At 37.3% G+C, this 25,448-nt stretch overlaps 1 protein-coding gene across 1 annotated transcript in view; it reads right to left on the reverse strand.

Moving 5' to 3' along the window:
* The window catches only part of MYO10 (myosin X), a 155,672-nt gene that overhangs the window by 40,308 nt on the left and 89,916 nt on the right, over positions 1-25,448 (reverse strand). The window contains exons 10-18 of the mRNA XM_081323252.1: positions 25,264-25,382; positions 23,656-23,802; positions 23,431-23,531; positions 22,878-22,944; positions 21,164-21,256; positions 20,676-20,744; positions 20,163-20,245; positions 17,521-17,629; positions 16,673-16,753 (exon numbers count right to left, since the gene is read on the reverse strand). Of these exons, the coding sequence (XP_081179378.1) occupies positions 16,673-16,753; positions 17,521-17,629; positions 20,163-20,245; positions 20,676-20,744; positions 21,164-21,256; positions 22,878-22,944; positions 23,431-23,531; positions 23,656-23,802; positions 25,264-25,382 (869 nt within the window). The remainder of the gene's footprint in view (positions 1-16,672; positions 16,754-17,520; positions 17,630-20,162; positions 20,246-20,675; positions 20,745-21,163; positions 21,257-22,877; positions 22,945-23,430; positions 23,532-23,655; positions 23,803-25,263; positions 25,383-25,448) is intronic.

The raw sequence follows: 25,448 nt of genomic DNA on the forward strand, positions 1-25,448 counted from the left end.
AAGGACTACCTCTGCTATGTAGCCATGTCTGTGCAAAAGCCTTTAAATTCAAACCCCAGCAGAGCATATGGAGACTATCTGTGACTGATGAGTCCCAATATTAGGTGTTCAGTTTAGTACTTCCGAATGTTCAGTAGCAACAATAGCATTAATTTCCACGTTGTCTTCACAAAGAGAAAAACCTCCCTTCTAAATTTTCAAATAAATAAGTTTTGATCAATCACATTTGCTCAAAATGTATTCCCCAACAGTATAAATCTCCTCCTAAACAGTATTTTGCTTAGGTGAACCTCATCTTCTGTATGGATATATATCACAGCACAGAGAAATCAGACGATTTCACCTGCCTTCTTATTCTTTCAACAAGAATTCAACTCAGGGGAAAAATAAATCTGATTAAACATATTTAAAATTTAATGAATTCAATAAAATACAATAATATGATTAATCCCCATCTATTTAGCAACTCCTATCTTTTGTCAGACTGAAATTACAAGTCAATGGAAAGTTTTGAAAAGGCTCCAGAGGAAGTCTGGAATATGAACTGGCTTTCACTGTATACCTAAATTTTCAAATAGTTCTTCACCTTCATAAATTATATAGGCCAGACATGTCAAACACAAGGCCCGGGGCCCGGATTCAGCCCGCAAAGTGGTTTCATGTGGCCCGCGAAGCCATCCTGGAAACAGTGAGGGAACGCCCCCCACTGCCTTGGCCCTGGCCCAGAGACCCTCCTTCTGCCAGAGACCCTCAGATCTGTCCCACTCCTGCCCAGGCCCCCATAGGCACCCTTGATGCAAACGATCTAGAGCTGGCCATGCCCACCCAGTAGGCCATATGTACTCTAGCCACGCCCACCCAGGCCACACCCACCCGGCCCCTTGAGGGCAACCGCAATGCTGATGCGGCCCTCAATGAAATTGAGTTTGACACCCCTGATATAGGCTATAGTTAAATATGCCTAACTAATTTCTCTGGATTAATCCATTAAAGGGAATTAACCTATAAGAGGAATAGTGTTCTTCTAATATGCAAATAATATATAAAATTATATGCAGCCCAGTTGTGTGCCAGATATGTACACAGTCTAGTCACTAAAAACAAAAAAATTAGAAAAAAAAGCCTGGAACAACGAAGGTGGTTATGAATAGCTAGGCCAGTGATGGCGAACCTTTTAGAGACCGAGTGCCCAAACTGCAACCCAAAAGCCACTTATGTATAATCGGGTGCCAGGTGGGCGTGGCCCTTTGGGTGGGTGTGGCCAATTGGATGGGAATGGCCCATTGGGTGGGCATGGCTGCAGTGGTAACAGCAGACTGGGTGGGACTAAAAAGTTCAATCAATCAATTCCAACTTTTTGAGAACTTTTTTTCCCCGCGAGAAATTGAAATTGATTGATTGATTGAACCTTTTTTTTTACATGGCGGCGGAGGGCTAAAGCAAATAGGTTTTATAAAACCCACCTGAAGGCCTAGGACTGGGGCGACAGCACGCGTGCCCACAGAGAGGGCTCTTCGTGCCACCTATGGCACCCGTGCCATAGGCTTGCCACCAAGGAGCTAGGCCTTTGGGTACCAAACAAAAACAGAAATGAATTGTGAAAGAAAAATAAGTTTAAAAATTTAAAAAATGAAATCTAAACAGAATGAGCTAGCATGAACAATAATCTGCTAACTGGAAATATTATTTCTTTCAGTTATTCTAAATTGTATAGATTTCAGGTCAAATGTTACTAATTTTGTGAAACAGAATTGCTATATTTACCTATCTGTTTTGTTAAAAAAATGAAGCAATGCTCTGATCTTTGCAATAAATACAGATGACAAACCATTTCCATTTCTAGAAACAATTTATCTCTACTGCAACAAAGTATTTATTATTCATTTCATATCTGTACGGAAGAAATACTTATTCAAAGAGGAACTGTTTTATATCCATATTTTGTACAGTAAAATGCCTTGCTATCATTTTATAAATGTAAATGCACACAGCACATTGTAGTCAATTCCATTGCAACAGGATACAATTGTTCAAGCTCATGAAAACATGACAAAGGAAGTGAGTGAGGAAGTCCAACAGGTTATAAAAAAGATCCTTCTATATGCAGGGATTTGAAATTCCATCTCAAAAAATTAATTCTTTTATCATAGGAAGAATAATCATAGTCTTCAAAATAAATTCCCCTCAAAGGAAATTCAGAATACGAAACAGCCTGTTTAAAAAGAAAAGCGGCATTCCACATAGTCACCCAGCTTAGTTCATTTAAGGTTTCTAAAAAAGGTTTCCACTATCAAGCAAATATACATAATTTCCAATCAATTCGAATAACATCTAAGCAATTTTTTTTTAAATTCCCATTTATATCCCGCCCTTCTCCGAAGACTCAGGGCGGCTTACAATGTAAAGCACAAATCAATGTGCTTAGCAATAGCCTTCATTCTATGTATATGCCTGCTTATTAGGGCTTTCGCCCCCCCCCAAGCGGCATTATTACAAAGTCAGCTTATTGCCCCCAACAATCTGGGTCCTCATTTTACCTACCTCGGAAGGATGGAAGGCTGAGTCAACCTTGAGCCTGGTGGGACTCGAACCTGCACTAATTGCAGGCAGCTGGTGTTACTTAAGGAGGCATTAGCCCACTGCTCCACCAAGGCTCCTATATATATGTTTTTAGTTATTTATTTCATTATTTTATTATTGTTTGATTTCCCCACCACCACCACCACAGTGAAAACACTTTTGGTGGAATATAATCCTGACAATAAAATGTCTCTGGCATAATTCGAGGAACATAAGAATAAACCATAAAGCATTCCCCCCAAATTGAGCCAGATCTAAAATAATAAAACAATCAACCCGAAAGAAATAAAATTAGAAGCCAAGAACTGTCAAATCAAAAGGCTATTATACAATTCTGTTTTTAGTCATTTCCTTCGGGTGCATATCCTCTGCTTCACAAAATTACAAAGTTAAGAGCTAAAGGGGATTTCAAGGGTTAGGGAGATTTTCATGTAGCTGCCAGTTATTTCACAATTCATGATCCCAAATTATGTGCAGAGAGCAAAAAAACGTATAATCCATATGTAATTCATTCCATTCAAGTCTACTGAACTGTATGCTCAAAGTAAATTAGGATTTTTATTTCAGACTCCACAATTCAAATAAAAAACTCAGTCACAACAATTTTCATTTATCTCATGACTCCAGATCAAACAGTTCCTGTTGTACTGCTTGTGTATATATACTGTATTTCTGTGTGAATGAGAAACAGAGAGAGATGGAACACATTAATTCATTTTTACAAGGTGGGCATGTTGCAATTCTGTCAATGGCCAGAAACAATTACAAATTCTGGCAAATTATCTTCTCAGAGGAGCAAGGCAGTATACCTCTCTATATTGAAAACAGTCACTCATGCACTCCTTCTGTAGTTTTAAATCTTCACAAAGGAGGATATAAACAATGGGCAATGAGGATGCCACCAGGTACTCATAATAAAATATTTTTAAAAAATCTTGTCTTATTCCAAAGATTCTCCCTGCAGGCATGATCTGTACCTATGTACCATATGTTTATGTATATGAATCCTGCACTGATAAGGTAAGCAAAAAGCAGACTGTCTTTCTGCTAAATGGGAAACAGACTGTGTTCAACGTAATAGTGAGGGAATAGGGGGGAAGGCAACTTCTAGTTAACTTTAGGGCTGACAGGTCTTTGTGAAACTGACAGCAGGGCTTCGGGAACCCAGCTGGAAGCCTTGACAGCCACTCCTCTCCACCTGTGAAAGGTCTGTTGCCACTTCACTTAAGGTCATCCTAATTAAAGCTTGCAGCCCCTGCTGGTTAAACCTCAATCTGCCTTTCTCCTCTTTGCCACATTGTTATCAGTCAGTGGTCTTCCGCTGAAGCACAATAAATCGGGTTTGGAGATAGTCACAGATTTGCTCATGGGTAGGGGGAAAGGCATGCTGTGAAATTCTAATTAAGAGACAGCTGTCCTTTCCCACCTAACTCCATTGACCAAAAAAGCAGAAACATCTCTTGTTTACAACAGTAGCCAGGAGGTCCAGACCAGGCAGGTGAACAACGGCTATGCGATCTCTATCAGGCTAGCCTAATATTACCTGAAAGATGTACTTCTCTTTGCACTACATGAAAACTAAAGACCTGTATTTTAAGTTTGCTTCAGCTTTCAGTAATGGGAAACTATTTAAACCATCTGGATTAATGTGAATAGTAGATATTATAGTAAGATTTAATTCAGGATCTTTTTTGAAATTTAATTGTACATGTATGTTAGTGTGTGTATAATTATGTGTGTTAAACTTATGTTTAACTTGATGTTACTATGCTATTATTAGTCCCCCAAAAGGAAGAAAAGGCTTATATTTTTCTTCTTCTTCAGTACCAGCATCTCAGTGCTTCCAGGCAAGGTTATACTGTACAATTATCTTGCCTTCTTTGTAGAACTGGAGGGGTGTCCAGAAACTCATTTGTAAATAGGTCTGCTGCATTTACCCACTACTTCTGGTTTGTTTTGCCTTTTACTACACCCCCCCCAATCATGTTTTAACAAAGGAAAGACAGAATAGCTGCCTAAAATCTCTGGGTTGCTAACACAAGGAGCTGTTCATTTGGTAGCAGGACCCTTAATTTTCAATTGGATTCCCTTTTAAGCTTAAGCCTATTAAGTGTAATTAGAGTAATTATTGTACTATGAGTTTTATGAGTTCATGCAGAATGGCAATGAGAAACCCATGGCCCCTAGCTGCATATATAAACCATGCTTGCTTTAGTGCTGTTGTTTTCTGTTGAACAATGAGTTTCAATGGAAAACTAATGAAAATGGCGGAGTTAATGCTCTGATGGAATCCAAACAGCTGTTTCCAAATGTTCCCGTGATATAAGCCTGACAAAGATAATGAAAAGAAGGAAACTATCCATCTTACTATGCTTCAGGTTACAAAGCTACTATACTATCAAAAGCCGGCTAGAAAGAAGAGAAATAATGGTGGTGTACTCTTATTGTAAGACATTCATAAGGATGAAGAAGTAATAATAGTAACCTCAAAGCTGACATGAAAAAAATGTAGAGAGCCTGGAGTTTTATGTCTCTAACTATTCAAGCGATTTTACAAACATGTATACCTACATACAACTTTGAAGTAGCTAATATTTAAAACTATTAAATATAGTTATCATTATCAATATAATGAGATTCAAGGTGCTGGTAATGACCTATAAAGCCCTAAATGGCTTGGGTCCGGACTATCTAAGGGAACACCTGCTGCCAGCATCATCTTCCCATCGTCCTGTGCGCTCCCACAGGGAGGGCCTTCTCAGAGTACCGCCGGTTAATGAATGCCGACGGGTTATTCCCAGGGGAAGGGCGTTCTCTGTGGGTGCGCCTGCCCTATGGAACCAACTACCTACGGAACTTAGGACTGCCCCCGACCTTTGCTCATTTCACCGGGACCTGAAAACTTGGCTCTTCGAGCTGTTTGGCCCAGACTGAGGGGTTTTTAATTTTAATTGGGGTTTAGATTTACTTTTGGGGGTTGAATTTAATTGTTTTAATTGATTTTAATTTTTGTATTTCATGGTTTTAACTGCCCTGTAAACTGCCCTGAGTCCTACGGGAATAGGGCGGTACACAAATTCAATAAATAAATAAATATATTATTCTTGCAGGAGCAGTTATATGATCATCTCTTCAAGGGGCCCAGGATGGATTTTGCTCATAACAGTGATCTCTAGGATTGAGCCAGTCAATCCACTTGTGCTACAGTGCACCAATCAAGAAGAACAAAATCTGATCCACAGGTGGCAAACTGCATAACTACAGAAATGTTGTTTGAACTGAAAATTATTATTTTTTATTTTCATCTAAAAATGCTTCTTGCGTCTTCTACTCTTGATTGGTAAAATACAATATAATTTAATCCTTCATTTCTTCAGTGTTGTATTTACAATATTGTCAAGAAATTAACTTCTATGCTATGGAATTCACTTCCCCCTATATTAAAGAACCTAGGGTTAACTACTACACATATTGAGAAAGATGCCTAACTAAACCAATGATAACTCATTAGTTCCAGGATAGAGATAAGAAAATCCTTCCAGCAATAATCAACCACTGTATTCCCCCTTTAAGGATAACTTTCATTAATTTATGCTAAATGCTTGACAACATAATTCAATAGTGATCACAAAAATGAAAAAGAAATGGAAGAGATTTTCACACATGTCTGATAAAGTATGTTTGACTCAACAGATCACACTTTTGTGACAAGCAGAAGGGAAGAAGATCTAAGATAGTGTGTTTTTAACCATTTGGAATGTAATTTCAGTTGTACGCTGGTTCCACTGAAACTAAAGTTTCAACAACGGTAGCTATAGCAATTCAAAATTTACAGTGTTAAGATTACACATGCAATAATTCCATTGGACACACAATGGTTTTATTCATTAGGCAAATACGTTTCACTATTTCAATGAGATTTGAAAGGGAAGGGACCAAGTGAAATTGATCTCCTTTCTTGTTGCTTATTAATGAAAGTGTCTGAAAAATCATTATGGGAAATTAGCTTTCTTAAAGCTAATATTTGATAGTCTAAATTAGGTGCACTAGAAACATATTCTACTGACTAGTTTTATGTTGCTAAGAAACAAAGGTTGGGCAACATTCAAAGGCCAAATTATTCCCATCTCCATGGTAAACTCACAGAACCTCTTTCATTTCAAACTTTGGCCCTGTAACTTGGGACAAAAAAGATCTACTAGTTTTGTTATTCTTCCAAATAATCCCGTATTACATTGGGCCCATAGCTGGTCTTCCATCATGTCAACGCCTGACTCTGTTCCCTTTGCACAAGAAAAGAAAGAAGACATATTGCCACCTGCTGATTTTCATCCTACAGCCAGGTACTTGCAGAGTAAGGAATTTTTGATGGTGAGGGAATCTGTTGGCATCATTTCAAAAAAGTAAGAAGCTTCTCAAAAGAGATTCATAATTGCCTTGGTATGACAGACTCTCCACTGTAGATCCGTGAAGAACCCAGATAATATATATATATGTGCCTATATGTTAAAGTACTAGAATTGTTTTTTCAGTCAACTGCCTAGTGAAAAATTTAAGGCTGCTTCTTTTTGTAATTGTTAAAAGCTGAAATAACCTATCAGATCACCTGAAAATGCACAGCACCTTCTTTCCCAAGTGAACCTCTCCCCCTTTTCTTTCTTTGCCTGGTTTAAGCATTACAGCTGCATCGATGCCAACTATGTTTAACATTAACCAGCCTCTTCCTCAATTAGTATTTGCAACCTCCCATCAAAGGCTGATTTAAAATTCTAGATAAACCTGGATTTATCTATGCAATTAAAAGACTAGCTAAGGAAAAATCAATAAAAAATGAGGATTTATTTAATTAAAAACACCTTCCTAAAGCTAGCCTCTTGATTTGCAACCAGGTCTGGTGAATAAGAAAGAGACTTATGTCTGAATTTGACCAGGAGGTCAAGTTATGTGCAATGGAAACATCAAAGGATTGATTTGCACGTTCTTTTTTTGGCTGACTCAATAGCATTTGGCTGAAACAAAACAAAAAAAAAGTGGTAGCAAGGCACTGTATTGTTAATCTCTGCCAACAGTAAGTGGCAAGAGATGAGCGTAGCTTCATTGTACAGGTTTCTGTTGCTAGTAAATAGAATTCAGGAAGGTCGGTAGAGAATGGGTCTCTCTTTATTGATAAAAGGACTGTAGAGAGTCAAATATTTGGTTCTCTGACAAATTAGGAAAAGAACCTCTAAGTGGGTAATATGTTTTTGCCAAAATTCCAATCTCCTGTGTTTTGTATCTGTAACCTGTAAAATTTAGGACAGCATGAACTAGGCTCACAAGCTACTCTAAACCCTAAAACCAAGTTAAGAAAAGCTAATGGATACGTTTATATATAAATATGCATGTCATAATTTACTGTACAAATAAGCATGTTATTATTTACTGTGGCGACCTAGTTTACCCAACATGTTAAGACAATATCTAAAACCACAAGGAATCAAATCACATTTTAGTGCAGCAAACTGAGGATCAATATTACCACAGTTAAGCAAGTTTCAGTCCTAGGGATTTTAACAGAGGACATTTAAGTACTTTAGTTCTTTGTACTTAATGCTGTAAAACACTGTAGTCTTTCGAGACTAAATGCCGCTAAACTCATTGGGACTTATTTTGCGCAGATATGCATTGGATTGAGATTTTAGGTTTATTTATGAAATATACTTTCTATTAGTTCAAAAAAATACATATGACAATCCTTACTCTTACTTTTCTCCAAAACAAACCTGTGAGTTAGCTTGGCCCTAGACAGAATACCTGGCCTTAGAGTCCCCAAGTGAATATCCATGGTTGTAAAAGTATCTAGCAGTTTTACTCTGATATTTCAATATCTTCTTATGAATTTGGGGCAGCCTTTCATGTGTAAAGGTTGATACCACACAAGAATTGACATTTAATAATATGTTTCTTCAAAGGAGCAAAGCCTTTTCAACCATTTGTTTTATCTTTCTATTAGATTATCTAGTCCTGAAGATTTATATAAAACTGTGACACTTAAGACATACAGAACATTAAGGATGTTGAACTTTCTAAGCATCTTTTATCTGTAGCATAACTAGATTAAGCTAAATTATCAGTATAGTCTGAGATGAGTTACAGTTGCATATTTTCTCATAACAATTATACAATGGTGGGGAAAAGGAAGGAGACCAACTGTAACTTATTAACACTCTGGATTGCTTAACATAATGCAACTTTGTCAAAAGTTTTATGAGATAACAGTGTTTGTCTTAATTTAGTACTAACTCGCAATGTACTTCGGGATACCTAAAAAAAAATCTTTGCTAATAATCTACCATGAAGCAAGGTTGAATTATTACCTTGACCTGACACATACGGTTTAGCAAAAGATAATCCTGTGAAATTATGTGAGGTTAGGCAAAATTGACTTTAGGCATAATTGGGAAATTAGCAATAAGGCAAGAGGCAAGCTAGTGGTGGACCTGCCATTTATACCATATTCCTCTGGGGGGAAAACCCTCTCTGTTACCCAGGGCTCATCCATCAATTCTCAGGTTTTGGCTATTGTCCCTAAACTTACTCTGTGCTTCAGAGTGTAGAGCCACAGCCTAATTTCATAGATAGATGCAGTTACTTCAGGCATCTTCTGGAACAAGCTTCCTCTGGTGATATGAATGGACCCTGTTGCTGTTTAGAAAAGCTGGCCTTTGACAAAGGAGAGTCAGACCCCCTTCATTGCTATCTTCTATCTTCTATCTTTTATGTTTTATTGATTTTGTTGAAATTTCTTTGCTTATTATAAAATGCCCAGCGTTGCTGAGAGTTGAGTAGCATACAAATATAATTATTAATACTTTTGATAGGCAGTAAACACGGCTGCTCTTTTCTCCTAATAAGCTGGCAGAATCCCTTGAATCTTAAAAGTGATATTGCCCATAATCTCAGCTGTGACAGCCAGAACCTAGAAAAACAGTCCATATTTTTTTAAATTTTTAAGAATTTCTGTATTATTTTTTATAAATAACTAAAAGCAGTGACCCTAATGTTCCTTCCTCCTATTTTCCCCTACAACAAAAGTAATCCTATGAGATGGATTGGGGAGAGAAAGAGAGAGGGGAGGGGGGGCTGGCCCAGGATCACCCAGTCCAGCTTTCATTCTTAAGGCAGGATTGGAACTCACAGTCTCCAGTTTCTAGCCAGGTCCCTTAAACAGTAGATCCAATTGGATCTTTCTATACTGAACTATAGATCATTGGATAAAATGAAGTAAAAATTCCTCGGCTGAGTTTCCTATGTCTTAAAAGCAACGGTATCTTTACTAACATCTGCCTTGCTCTATCATTTTCTTATATGACTATTCTATATAACGTTTTTTTTCTCTTGCTGGCAGAGCTTGCTATGCAATAAAGCATCTTCCAAATTCTCCTTAAATTGTGGTCAAGAAGATCAGAACAAGCACCAAACAAGTATTTGATTATCACCTTTCTGCAGTTCCTAGCAGCCAAAACCAACATATTTTTTTCAAGTTCATGTGGTGGACCATGATTCTTGGTTGGTGAAATGGACTTAACTTGGAAGCTTGAACACTGTTAGACCGTACCTATTTTGTGCAGCAGGATTGGTTAATTACAGCTCTGAAGATAACTTTTAAAGATTTTTTTGGTCAGTGGGCTGTGACTGGTTTATTCTGACCAGTGTTGGGTAGTAAAGTCTAGTTACCCATTACTTTTCTACAATACCACATGCTGATGCTAACTCAGGAGAACTGTAAGAAATGATACACTAGCTCAGTCCAGCTTCTGGCATTCCCTAGAATGCTGGCCTAGAAAAAATGTAACCGGGGTCATGGAAGGTAAGAGGACCTTGCCAACTCCGTAAAGATACAAAGTACTGAAAACCGTCCTATATTGCAACTTAGACTGAAAACTTCGTATCTGCTTTGTCTGCTTCCACCTTGTTCTTCAAGCTTAACCACCTCAATCCTGTTCTCTGTACCAAGAGAACCATTACTTCTTGGAACTGACCTCACCTATAATCTTATCTAAACGTCTATTGCTTCTCTTGGCCTGGCTCACTCAAATAACAAGTACCCCCACTGTTTGCCTTGCAAACATCATTCTCATCACAACAACAGCAACAGACGACAAATGCCATCTCTGCAATGAATCTGAAGAAACAGTGGAGCACCTTAGTTAGCTGGTGCAAAATTGCTCAGAGTGATTACAAACAATGGCATGACAAGGTAGCAACATAATCTGTAAGAAATACCATTTAACTGCAAATAAGAACTGGTGGGACCAAAACATAGAAAAGTAATAGAAAATAAATACCTAAGTTAAAGTGCTCTGGGACTTTAGAATTGAAACATGCAAAGACCTGAAACACAACAATCCAGACTTAACAATTGTTGATAAGAAAGAAAGAAAAAATCTAGATAATGGACATTGCAATATTTGGAGACAGCAGAATAGAATAGAAAAAAACTGGATAAATCACAAATCACAAACTTGCAAATTGAAGTAGAACAACTGTGACAAAAGAAAGCAAAGATAGCACCAATAATACTTGTCTTTGGTGCAATCTCAAAACATCTGAAGCACCATCTGAATACCATTGGTATTGACAAAATTATCACCAGTCAATTGCAAAAGGCCGTTTTATCTGGAACAATTTGAATCCTGTGATGATAGCTTTGACATTAATGTAAAATAATACTAAACGATATTAAGCAACTACATCTGCCTATCCAAGATCCTTGAGAAGGACTTGACAGATTGATAAAAATGCCACATCCAGTCTAAACATCTGGCTGATTGTGCAACCAACCATAATAAAAAATTAAACTTGCATGCTTTCTAACTTTCAATGACCCTGGGCAGCTCACAACAATATAAAAAATATAATAAAATCAATAAAAGATAAAGATAAAAGATATGGCAAGCACCATAGACCAGATGGAATGAAGCTAGCGGTCTCACTCTCCTTTTCTAAAGACCAGAGTGAACAAACAATAGCAGAGCGGGGATCATGTAGAATTTGGGCACAACATTATTCCAAAGGGAAGGCACTGGTATATAAAAAAAGTACACTTCCTGGGTCTGATAGATTATTTAATCAAAGAAACCTGGAATACACTAATCCTACAGGATCAGATTGGTTGGGCAGATGCTATAGGAAACCACGTAAAGAATTAACTATGCCGTTTGGGCCTTTATAACAACCAGCACCTTGAGCTGCACACAGAAGCAAACTGGCATCCAGTGCAGTTTGTATTGTACCGACATTACATGATGAATACCGAGGCATGCAGATTACTGCTTTTGCTAATGTACTGTGGACAACATGAAGCTTCTGTGTAGTCTTTAAGAACAGCCCCATGTACAGCACGTTGTCAAGTCACAAACTAATCAGGTAATGACTGACTATCTGAACGACTCCCTGATCTAGGACATATGCTATAAGAGAAGTGGATGTTCTGCCCATGGCATACATTTTTTTCCATTATATTGGTGTCACTAGGTCTTTCTCTCTATTTAATTTCTTAGGACTGGAATTCATTTTTATATCAGATAGGAGCTTAATTTCACAACTGTAATGAGACTAGTTATTTCCACTTAATGAGAATCTATTAAATGAACACAATTAGAATAAAAATCTTGCATTTGTTCTGGGAGGAGCCAATTAGAATTTTAATAAATCTTTCTTGTATTTCCATTTTATCTGCATAAATTGTTCCTTTAATTATAAATGTCTTTCTCATCTATAATTTATAGATTTAAAACACTGCTGCTAGCTAGAATCTAATGGAAATGGAAATGGAACAAGTAACAAATAACATATTTGACAAAATGGTTTCTTTTTTTTTTTTGCAACCACCATTGTTTAGCATCAAGAATTTCAACAGGTTAAGTCCAAATTCTTCCTAAACAGTTCCAATATTCAAAATAGTTTTCTTTCAAAAGACAGACTTTAACTGACAGGCTTTATTTTCTACTTTACATATTTAAAATATTCCAATCTTGTTAAACGCTCACATAAGTAATATGAAGAATATTTTTAAAAAACCCAGATACATAAATAAACAACCAACCTCCATTTTTTTGCATGGTCAGGTAAGATGACAATTTCCTTCTTGTTTGTTTTTATCAACTGGACCTGGAATTTCATGTTCAACTAATGTGCACATCAACATTTGTTACAAAGATTGTAAAAATAATTTTGACTCGTAAAAACTGGCATAAAATGAGCTTATTTAGAATATATATGTTTTTCAATTCTGTGCCCCTTCTGTGTTACCTTCGTTCCTTCCTCTGAAACTTTTATACCATTCTGAAAACCAAATATTATACACACTCACATGGGATTAATATAAAGATATATATCTTAACTGCCTGACACATTATGATAATTTTCTCACTTTTTAAACTGTGCACAAAAAGTATACTTTAATGCTTTTTCTACTTCTGCTGGTGAACAATTTAAGAACTTACTTAAATAGCCGGACTCTGTAGCTTTTAAAAATATTAGTAATTAAGTAATTTTGTTTTGAAAGCAGGAATGGTCCTGCTACAACCTACGGTAAGTCTATTTGCCTCAAAATGAATTTTTGAAAAGTTGTCTCTGTAGGAGATGGCCTTGACAACATCCATCTATTAGAGATTTCTCTCACTTTCTTTAAATGATTCCTTCTTTTAGTTCTTAATCAATGGCAAAAATCTGCAATGCCAACTGCAGCAGCTGCACATGCTAAGCACGCGTTCACACAGAGGCACTGAAACTTGCACACAAAACAGGGCTTTCTTCGGATTGCTGGTATTTTGAGAGTTTCATGTGATGTATTTGGCTACGTTTCTTTTAATTCATTCTTGCTGCTGCTCAGAGGAAATCATGCCTGGCCAATGTTGGCTCAAGAGCAGACACTACTCTAATCAAGACTCCAGGGGAGGGTGGGCAGTAACCTTCCTTTATGAGTGCTGAAAATGTGAACAATGTTGAAAACAAATATATTCTTTAGAGGCCTTCAGTGATAAGACATGAACAATATGCTTGCAAACAAAACCTAGCATAGGGGATAGGAACTCTAAATAATTGCCCTCCATTGTGCTTCACTTCTAACTTCTCATCATCAGCCTTCGTATCTCCCTGAATTGTTACCATGTCTACGTACAGAATCAACTTAGGATTTAAGCCATCTTTATAGAAATCCTTCACAAGGATTTACTTTTTGTTTGCCTGAGCATTCAGAAGAAGAAAAACACTAATACTTGCACAGCTTGAAAATGTAAAGATCTGCAAATACAAGTCTACCTCTATTTCTTTCAAGTTTCAATAGCAGCCTGTCCTCTTTCTCACAACACGATGTGATAGGAGGCCATGATAGTCTATCCCCCTTTGCTTGAATTTTTCAGTAGTAATTTTGCCAATTATGGCTATGCCCCACTGCATCAACTCAGAGTGAATATTATCAATAACAATCCATCAATTTTAGTTAATTAAGTGAACCTGAAGAATCACGAGTGAGAATCACACTCAGTTTGTTCAACTATTCCGTTCATTTTGGAGGGCTTCTGGAGGAAGAAACAGTGGGCAGAAGACTACTCTGCAAATAACAGAGCCGACAACTTCAATGAAGAGCTGGTGGGTAGATCAGCTCTTCAATAATTCCTCTCCAGAATAAGAAAGCACTTGATATTCTCCATAAGTGCCCTAGACAGCTGCTGTTTGCTAAGAGATCTAGACTCTAGCAGGCTTAGAGTTCTGGGAGATGGAATAACCATCTTGCTCAAACCATGGCCAGCACCTTTGAAAGGATACTAAGTTTGCATAATTCCTTTTCAAATCACTTTCAGGAATTACTCGTTAACTGTTTTTTAGATATTAGAAACCTTCGGCTGGACAAATTTGAGGTGAGCTTTTTTCAATTCTTAGCCAAAGAAAGTTTTAACTACAAGTTTAAGAACTTAATTTGTGTTTTTTTTTAATAAAGAGCAAAAGGGCGATTAAAATTTTTACAAGATACAAATGGACTAAGGGTCCAGATAAAACCAAAATAAGATTTTGGAATTAATTATGAAGAACCCTTCCCATGGGAAAATGCTTCTGTTTTTATTTTATTTTATTAAAAAAAACATAGATAAGACTAAAATTTGAACTGGTTAAAGGTCACCCAATTGGCTTTGTGTCTAAGCAGGACTAGAACTCTTGGTCTCCCATGAGTCTTGATGCCTTAACTGCTACACCAAATTGAATATATATTGTGTAAAAAGTAGAGAAATCCCACCCCCTCCCACCAAGGGGAAGTGGTAGAAAAATGCAAAACCTCATAAATGTTATTTTCTAACAAAATTTATGGGAACAATTTGGGGTCCAGAAACATTAGTGAAAATTGATGCTATTAGAGGCCATTTGTTTTGCAAGTTCCTATAAGCAGTAAATCAGGGCTTTTACTCTAGATAATAGATATATTCCAAATCCACAAAGTGTTTTCATGTAAGTTGTCCATGATGGACATAGTATCAATTAAAAAAAATCTATTATGAGTATAACTATACTTTGGATTAGCATAATATGCATTTTTCTAATATAGAATTTTTTTAAAAATACACAGTTCTAATAAAATTACCTGAAATTAAGTGACCCAAAGTTACTGCATATTGTAAGGATTATAGACTTCAGGTTCAGTTAAGGTCAAAATACTTAAATTGCTCACTATGCCTGGAATTCCTCAAATAGATCCTTATCAAGTTAAAAAATGTTGCTCAATCTTCTTGTTCTCGTTAGCCCCTTAGAGCTTTCATAATTTAATTTTGAAGTCAAACCTGTACCAGCAACTGACCGGCAGCTGAAAATATTTCTCCAAGATCTTGGTGGCTACTAAAATGTCCTTTTTTTCTCAGACTCTTGCATCCAAATTACATAATCTGCATGTTTGGCACAAGCAAGAAGGACATACCCAACAATCTTAAAATGGGGAGGGGGGGGAATTAGGGCATTACTCTTTCCCTTTACAGAAAATATTTCATTCGAAGTTTTTTTGTCCATTGACATTTTTCTGCCTCTCTTAATAGTAAAATACTGTATCTGCCTATCAGTTTCAGTAAACTTGAACGTTGCAATTCACACAATTTCAGACTTGCAGAACCTCATATAACAGTGGTGGCGAACCTATGGGACGTGTGCCAGAGGCGGCACTCAAGAGCCCTCTCTGTGGGCACATGTGCTGCCACTAGCAGCTCATGTAGGTCCATTAGGCCACCACAGCAGCCCGAGGTGGGGCCAAGTTGCATCGGGTGCATGAGGGGAACAGGCTCCATGCGCGGGCCAAGGGCAAGATCTGCAAGGGGGCCAAGATTACCAGCAGCAACCTGCTCTCCAAGCAAAAACAGATGCCTCCCCCCTCCCCTACTCCACCTGCTGCTGGAGGGCTGGGCCTGTATTGGCAGCAGACTGCAGAGCTCCAGAGTGTGCCGGTTGAGGGGCCGGCAGGCTTGGCTGCTGATGGACACCGTTGGCCCCCATATGCTCACTGATCTCTGTCATAAGTGCACGCTGGTTGCCAAGAGACTGAAGCACAATCATGTGACCACGAGAATGTTGCGATGGCTGAAAGTTGAGGATCAGTTGCAAATTTCCTTTCTCATTGCTGTTGCAACTTTGAATGTTCAATGTATAGACAGTGGGTAATCAAAGCCTACCTGTATACACTTAAGTTGAAATAATGTGTATTAAGCTTAATAGAGTTTACTTCTGAGTTAAACATTTCTGGAAGTGTTTTCTAACATCTGTCTTACTAGATCATCTAATATAAACTACAAAATTATGCAACTTCTTTATAAAGATAAATTATTTTCCCCAATTAACGATCAGTCATTTGCAAGATTCTGTTAAGGTATATAACCTTTAGAGTGAACACGGCTTTGAAACATACCAGTAAGGAACTTGCCAGCTTGTTTAACCATATGTAACATTATTTAGAAGAGAGTCCTACCTTTCTAACTGCAAAAACAGTCCCAAAAGATACGTTAGATTTGTATCTATGTTATCAATCTATAGATACATGGTGAATGATCCAAGGAAAATGCAATCTTAAGCTTACCTTTTGCATATTTGGCTTGATACAGCGAACAAAGAAAGGGTTGGATGTGCTTAACGTTGCCATTAAGGAATGCAGAGAATCCTGAGAAAGAAAGAAAGAAAGAAAGAAAGAAAGAAAGAAAGAAAGAAAGAAAGAAAGAAAGAAAGAAAGAAAGAAAGAAAGAGTTAAATTTCTAACCCATCTCAGAAGTTTTCCTAATAATCACAATAGCGTCACCTGGTGGCACAATATACAAACCGAACTATGGTTTCTTTATCCTTTTTTTTTTAAATAAGCTCTATGACACAGTAAAATTAAACATCAGATAGACAAAATCAGTTCTGCTACACTATGCGTAATGTGCTCATCCTTATCTAATGAGGGGTGTCAATGGCCTCAAAACTGACAGAGCTGAATAAGTTAAATATTTAAATCAATTATCACTTATAAAATTTATACTGCAAAACAATGTTCAGTTGCTCCTGAACTACAAGGACAGAGATTCTTTTTATGCAGAATATATTTGCCCATAGAACTGCCGAGTAAAATATCAACTTTTGCTTTATCAAGAGATAAACCTAAAAAAAGAGTCTGCTTTATCTTTAGGGCAGGCTTACACCTGATGATTTATCATGGCATCAAACCAACTAGGAAAACAAAGAGTGAACAACTGGTTTCAGCCAAGAAATAAATATTTTATTTTAAATGATCAGGAAAACGTTCTGGGGGAAAAAAAACCCATATTCATAGTTGGAGACAACAGTCATTTTTTTTCTTAGTTGAAAGTGATTTGATAGGAGATTTAGGCAACAATAATCTACAAAACACAATGTCTGGAAAAGCTCAGTGGATGATTAAAAAAAAGCAACCTTAAATTGTAAGCTGACTGTGGGCTTCCGATGCTTGCTCCCAGACTTCAAAGTATCTTGACCGCTGCGGCTTGAAACATGCTCAAACAGGTCATATATGAAATCAAGGCTGAAACAGGAATTTACATAATGTTTAAATAAGTAAGAAAAACAAAGACCTAAAGCAAAGTCTATTACACAAGGATTGTTCTTTCCTTTAAAAACACGGCTGCTTTTTTATTGATACTTTTTCCACAGCTTGCCTGCTTGAAATGGCTGACAATCCAAAATTGGACACTAAGCAGACTTATGTACTCTCATTATTATTTCCTCTGAATCTAAGAGCTGAATCAAGATAAGTATATAGTGACCAGAAAAGGACTGTCAGCACATTACAGAGAACACAGATGAGATGACCATAACCCCGTCATCTCGTATTACATTAAATACTATCTCTCACATTTTGTGTATCCCAAGGATATTCTTCTCGTACCTATAAAGAACAACTTCTTACATTTGCTGAACAGGCATATAGTGTTGAAAGCATATGTCATAATATTTTTGTTAGCTTTTAAGAAGCTACAACTCTCTGCTGCTTTTACCACAATGGATTAATAAACTAAACTAGACTTCTTTGCCCCTGTTGATGGGATGACCAAATACTTTTATTTACTTATCAAATTTATTTGTCACCCAACTTACAGTTCAGGCAACTCTGATTTAGCAGACATAAATCAGAATCTGAAGTTTTCTAGGTGTTCCTGAACTGTCTCTAACACCTAATGTCCAGGTCAATAGTGACAGCTTCTAAGAGTTGGTTGGTTAGTCAGCAAAATCTAGAGAACATGGGTTACTTATCTCTGAAATACAATAATCTCTTGAATATGGTACTGAGCTTCTGAGGGAAAGGGCATAAACAAAACTAATTTTACATCTATTTATTTTAGAAAACAGTTGTGCTATCATTCCATATTAGAACTACTGCTCAAGGTACCATACATTATTTGTGTAAAGAATGTTGTGTAATAGTCTGTTAAAGAGGGATAAAAACTAATTATAAAAAAATTCATCTAGATTCTGGATGTTTATAACAAAGATTTGGTTTATTCTAATAACCATGAATTTATTAACATCAAACTCTAATAATAAAATAATTTCCATTTGGAATATGTCTATAGTATAGATATTAAGATCCTTCGTAAGAAATTATTTTTTGGCAAACACATAGTTTTGTGTGTTTGCCATTATATTAGTCTCTTCACATGCTGTAATTTCACATATTATGTTACAATTATGTGTTTATCTTGTTTGGCATTTGTCTATCCAGAAAAACCCACCACACTCAATAAATATGAGAAGCATATCAATCAGAGACTTCTTTCCTCTCCAATTTAGGATTATGTCTTTAAGAATTAACTCAACGAAACTTACAGCTTTTATCTTTATTGCATTTTTCTCTAATTTATATATCTACACACATATAGACATCTATTCCATTTGCCTATGTTTGCCAAATATTTTTAGGTGGTTCCACTTTTCATAAACAGAACAATTTTTGACACATCCCCCCAAAATACACACTATCCAAGAATTTGTACTGAAAAGGCTCATGAATCACTGCTAGAATGACATTCAAACTTTACATTAAATACCTTTTATGAAATACTCTGGAAAAACTATATCCATGTCAAATATATACACCCCCAATGAAATGTAGTACAGATATTGTTTATAGCTGGATTCTTCAAACATGATCACAACCTAAATCAAGAAACATCTGGTTGTTGTTTTTTTGAATATCACTAAATTCAAAAATTTTTTGAATATCACTAAATCAAAATTAAGGGATGCGGTGGCTCAGTGGGTTAGGACGCTGAGCTTGTCGATCAGAAGGTCGGCAGTTTGGCGGGTCGAATCCCGAGTGCCGCGTAGCAGAGTGAGCGCCTGTTACTCGTCCCAGCTTCTGCCAACCTAGCAGTTCGAAAGCACGTAAAAATGCAAGTAGAAAAATAGGGACCACTACGGTGGGAAGGTAACAGCGTTCCGTGCGCCTTTGGCGTCTAGTCATGCCGGCCACATGACCACGGAGACGTCCTCGGGCAAGCGCTGGCTCTTCGGCTTTGAAACGGAGATGAGCACCGGCCCCTAGAGTCGGAAACGACTAGCACGCATGTGCGGGGGAACCTTTACCTTTACCTTTTAAATCAAAATTACGGCTGGTATTTCCCATGCTTCAGGATACCTTTTAAAATGCCATGTTATTACAGAGAACCGGGAGAAAGGTAAAAATGCTTAAAGTAGAAATTGAATGTCATTCTAGTAAAAAGCCCACTCCCTTGACATGCAACATTGCATAATATTGGCAAACCATTCATAAAATTAACTCCATCCCATCATTTAGGGAAGACAAAGGTCTGGCATCTCTCTTACTAATCAAGTATATTCAGAAACGTAAACTCCGAAAGATGGCAGATCTACTATCTTGGTTCTTCTCTTTAGAAATACAGTACTTTCCAATGTACAAAGTATATTCTAAAAGATAATTAGACAGATAAATAGTTTAGGACTGATTTCTACATTTTCCCCATACTCCCTTTCTTTCTGAACCTACAGTTTTCAACATCTTAACAAGGCCAGGATCTGAGATTACGGCTACTGATTACCTGCTTTCTCGCAATAAGTTCAGAAGATCATCCCTAAAAGTGTCCCTGTTTTTCTCCAAAATTCCTCTTACATCATACTGAACCTGTTTGAAAGAGGGGGAAAAAGTAACTTTTTAACCTGTCTTATTAACAATTTCTCACAGAGGCACTATTATAAGGAATAGAAACATATTTATTTATTAAATTTTTATACCATTATTACTTTATAAATAACTGAAGTTGGCACATATACCTAATACTCCTGCTTTTTCTATTTTCCTCACAACAGTAACTGTAAAGTTGGTTGGTCTGAGAATGAGCGAGTGGTCCAAAGTCACTCAGCCAGCTTTCTTGCCTAAGGCAGGACTCGAACTTGGTCTCCTAGTTTCTAATCAGCACCTCAATCACGACACAAAACTGGCTCTCACATAACTCAAAACTTCATTTAATTTGTAAGTTGTTGCAAGAAAAAAACAAACCTGCTCCTGAAACACTTTTTGGAAGAATTTCAATAAACATAGAAAGAAAGATTACCTCCCCAGCATAGTGTTTCACTCCGAAGTTATGGATAGCAACTCTTGGTTTCACATAAAAAGGATTGTTCTATTGATAAGAAGAACAAAAATAAGTCAAATCTGTTTAATTATAAAGAAACATAGAAAAAGGGGAAATCTTCTCTCAAACTATGCTTCTCAGAACTTGCTGAAAGATGATTTTTTTAAAAAAATAAATCTGCCATGTTTAATTATTATACTTTTTTTTAACATTGTGGCTATACAGGTACTGTATAATGGTTATACAGGCACTGTGTAAAATTAAATTTCCTTCGGGAAAAATGTAAATTAAAGATACATTGACAAAAAATATCTTGATATTAATTTCAAAGATTAATAAGTAAAATTTTTAATTTTAACAAACAGATTTGCTCAGTGAAAACCCAGAATTTTAACCACCAAAATTTACATTAGCACTGTATTTGAAATTCAGGGAATTTATAAACAAATAAAAAGAACATTACTTACTGCATGCTGAATGTGTAACTTTGCCAACAGGGTTTTATCTGTAGCTTGAGGAAAGTGGCTCTCCTCATTGATCAGAGCCAACAAACCAAGTTTCTAAGCAATTAAGACACAATAAGAAAATATGTTAAGTAGGCCCCATATTGTTCATGCCCCCCCTCTGTTGTATAAATGGGAGATATATACTGCTTCTACCATCTAGTCTGTGTGTGTGTGTGTGTGTGTGTGTGTGTACATACATACACACACACAAACACATGTATATCATGAAAAATCCTGCATGGGAACCTTTCATCATATGACAATGGAACAGTAACAGCACCTGCACAAGTGGAGCTGCTAGTGTGCAGGTTGCACGGCCCATTTGCACATGCATGCAGAGGCTAGCAGCGGCGGCTAGCACCTGTGTACATGCACAAATAGGGGCCGCTAGCGCTGTGTGGGTTTTGTGGCCCATTTGTGCATATGTATGGGGCTAGCGGTGGCAACTAGCTCCTGTGCGCATGTGTAAATGGGGCCGCTAACCCTGTGTGGGTGCGCATGGCCCCGTTTCTGCATGCATGCGTGTGCACAAATTTCCCAGCTGCTCCCAATCCCTCCGGGCCACCAGCATGAAAACGTTGGTGACCTCTGTGATATGCCATAGTAGTTTTAAGACAACTGTTAAATTAGGCAGTTGCCTTTGAATCCTCTGGCAGGACAGACTTGCTGTTCAACAACTAGAGCAGGGGTGTCAAACTCAATTTCTTTTTTTTTTTATTGAAAAGTTTTACAGTACATTTTATCTTTAACAATCCCCCCCTCCCCCCACCCCTACCTATCCCTCCCTATCCCTCCCCCCCAAACTCAATTTCATTGAGGGCCGCATCAGCATTGTGGTTGCCCTTGGGTGGGCAGGTGGGTGTGGCCAGGGTGGGCGTGGCCTACTGGTTGGGTATGGCTGGAGTGCGTGTGGCCTACTAGGAGGGCATGGTCAGCTCTACATTGTTCTCGTCAAGGGTGCCTAGCCTGCCCAAAGTAGGCAGGGCCATGAGCTGGCCACTTCCAGGCAATGGTGCATTTCTTCATTCCTCACAAAGGGTGATAACTCCCCAGTGTGCACCCAGGGGGCAATGCCGACACAGCAGTAGCTGGTCCCTGTTTCCAGATGGCCTTGAGCTAAGACTGAATGTATTTCAGCATAGATGACCGCCACAAAATTGTACATTGTCTCCTGGCCGGCCTGGCCCAGGGCCAAGGCAGCGGGGACCGTTCCCTCACTGTTTCCCGGATGGCTTTGCGGGGCACATGAAACCACTTTGCGGGCCAGATCTGGCCCCCGGGCCTTGTGTTTGACATGTCTGAACTAGAGGAAAATGTATCAGGAAAGACCCTGGTATTCCTGATAATAAGTCAAATTAGACATTATAATAAAGTTAAACAAAATGTACTTGATTAAAAAGACAAGGGCGTAAATAAATATTTTTGTATCAAAAAGAGCTGGGAGGCCTAAACCCAACCCCAAGAACAAATAATGAACCCCATTTATTAATAGACAAGAATTAAAAACATGATGAGGTGAAATCTGTAATTCAGCTGTGCAAAAGTAGTACACTTTTCAAACATTGTGACTGATCATATGACATACAGTATGCTATAACTTTAGGTAAACAATTATTATTACCAAATCAGTATTTGCAAAATCCCCCTTAAATTTTAGACTACTTTATATATCTACCTTTTCAATAAGATCCAAGCATTCCCCATTATCTGTCCAGTCAATGTCTTCCCACTGGAGTCCTTCTCTGAGAAAACCCAAGAAAGAGATTTTATTAAATTGCACAAACTATTTTAGTTGTCCAAGAGAAAGTTGGATGAAAACATGCATCCTTACAATAATGGTACAATTAATTTTATGGGGAATCAAAACTCTAGATAAGATAAGATAATCTTTATTGCCATTTTTTTACTGTGGGCACAATGGCACACATCAAAAATGAAATTTAGTTGCCCACTCTCAAAGTGAAACACATACATGGCAAACACACCTAAAACATACTATATACAACATATGTATAGACCCACACCCCTACATATACATAACAATAAAATATTAAATACTGTCCATAAAATATTAAATACATTAAATATTTATTTATTTATTTATTTATTTATTTATTTATTTATTTATTTATTTATTTATTTATCTAAGCTAAGAATGAAAAACAAATGGATTAACTCAAATATTCAAGCTATGGCAGAGAAAATAAATGACATTTTACAATTCTTACCTGCTATATTCTAATTGCTCTAATGAAAAAATGTGCTTGTTGAAATATTCCTGAAGTTTTTCATTTGCATAGTTAATATTGAACTGTTCAAAATGATTAACCTGGAAAAGGATAAATCATAAGGCAATACTTAATAACTGACATTCTTAATCAAGTAGTGCAAGGGGAAACGGAACAATGTTTAAACATAAAAGTATCCGCTACATATAAATTTTTGGAACATACCTCAAAATTTTCAAATCCAAAAATGTCTAAAATGCCAATGGACTTGAAGTCATCCTTGCCTTTGATTCTGCTGTTGATTTTTTTAATAACCCAGGCAAAACACTGGGAATAAAGTGCCATAGCTGCTGAATCTCGGCTATCTATAGCCTGGTGGTTGATAATAAAAAATAGATTATTTTATGACCCAATGGCATTCCTCAAAGTAATGTTTCTAAGAGATATGACAAGCAATGAAATAAATATCCCTATACCTTATTACTACTTTCAGAATTAAGTTTTCCTTCTCATTTTGTTGCTGTTATGCCTGAGAGTCAGTGTTGACTCTTGGTGTGACTGCCTGTAGAAGTCCTTGCAGTTTTCTTGGCAAGATTTCAGAAGTGGTTTGTCATTGATTTCTCCCTAGGGCTGAGAAAGAGTGACTGGCCAAAGGTCACCCAGATGATTTTGTGCTTAAGACAGGGTTAGAATTCATGCTCTCCTATTTTCTAAACTGATGAACTACTGATTCTCTTTTTCTTTCCCTAACTGCTACCAAATAGATAAACATTTTTCCTATCTTCCTATCCTTCACTTATGACCATAATTAGAATAGAATAGAATAGAATAGAATAGAATAGAATAGAATAGAATAGAATAGAATAGAATAGAATAGAACAGAATAGAAGCTGGAGGGCACCTTGGAGGTCTTCTAGTCCAGCCCCCTGGTCAAGCAGGAGAACCTATACCATTTCAGACAAGTGACTTCTAGTCTCTTCTTAGAAACCTCCAGTGATGGAGTGCCCACGATTTCTGAAGGCAAGCTGTTCCACTGGTTAATTGTCCTCACTGTCAGGAAGTTTCTCCTTAATTCCAGGTTGCTTCTCTCTTTGATCAGTTTCCAACCATTGTTTCTTGTCCTGCCATCTGGTTCTTTGAAGAATGGTTTGACACCCTCTTCTTTGTGGCAGCCCCTCAAATACTGGAATACTGCTTAGGATTGGAATCTTAGTCATTGGGAGAAGCAGTCATTAAGCGAGATGTCCACATGACTACTTCAATCAACGACTGCAATCCTGACACTCTTGGTTGCAGTCATTAAGCATACTGAGTAAAAGAGCTGCCTGCTGAGAAGATTTCAGCTTTGCAAGACAGGTAGCTCTTGCCCTCAAATCCTACAGCCTACCAAAGAAGTTCAGCTCCCCTCTGTGCACACAGGGGAAATCCTCTGAGGTACTGCAGGAACAGAGCTGAAATCCTGAAGAAGTCATGTGACCATTGTGTGTGTGATGTTTACAATAGTCAGAAGTGCTTTCCAGGCTGTAAACCACCCTTTCTGTGGCCATTGTAACTTTGAACAGTCATTAAACAACCAATCTTCCTTCCTGAACAGAGCCGATATTTCTATATGAAACTAAGTGCGATTTACCAGGAGTGGACTGACCTGCCCTAGGCTTTAATGTAATGTTGTCTCTCTGCAAGAGTACCAGTGGAAGATTTTTTTCATATTAAACATAGTATCTTTTGGACATGCATACTATTTAGACTTCTGGAAACTATACCACAGTAGAAATAAAAAAATGAGATTTTTTTTCAGAGATCCTAAATACTATATACAAAAACATTCTGTACCTGCTGTACGTTAAGAGGTGTTAGAATTTCTTCTCCCCTGAGTATCATTGATCTCTGTGTCAATGCTTCAGTTAGCTGTGTTGAGTCCAGCCCAAGTAACTCTGCAGATCTATTCAGAGCTAAGAACGATAGAGCAACAAACTATAGTAACAGAAAGAGCTACTAAAAACACAGTAGTATTATTT

Source organism: Vipera berus (genome assembly GCF_964194415.1).
Source record: "Vipera berus genome assembly, chromosome: 3".
In the NCBI taxonomy this organism is placed as follows: domain Eukaryota; kingdom Metazoa; phylum Chordata; class Lepidosauria; order Squamata; family Viperidae; genus Vipera; species Vipera berus.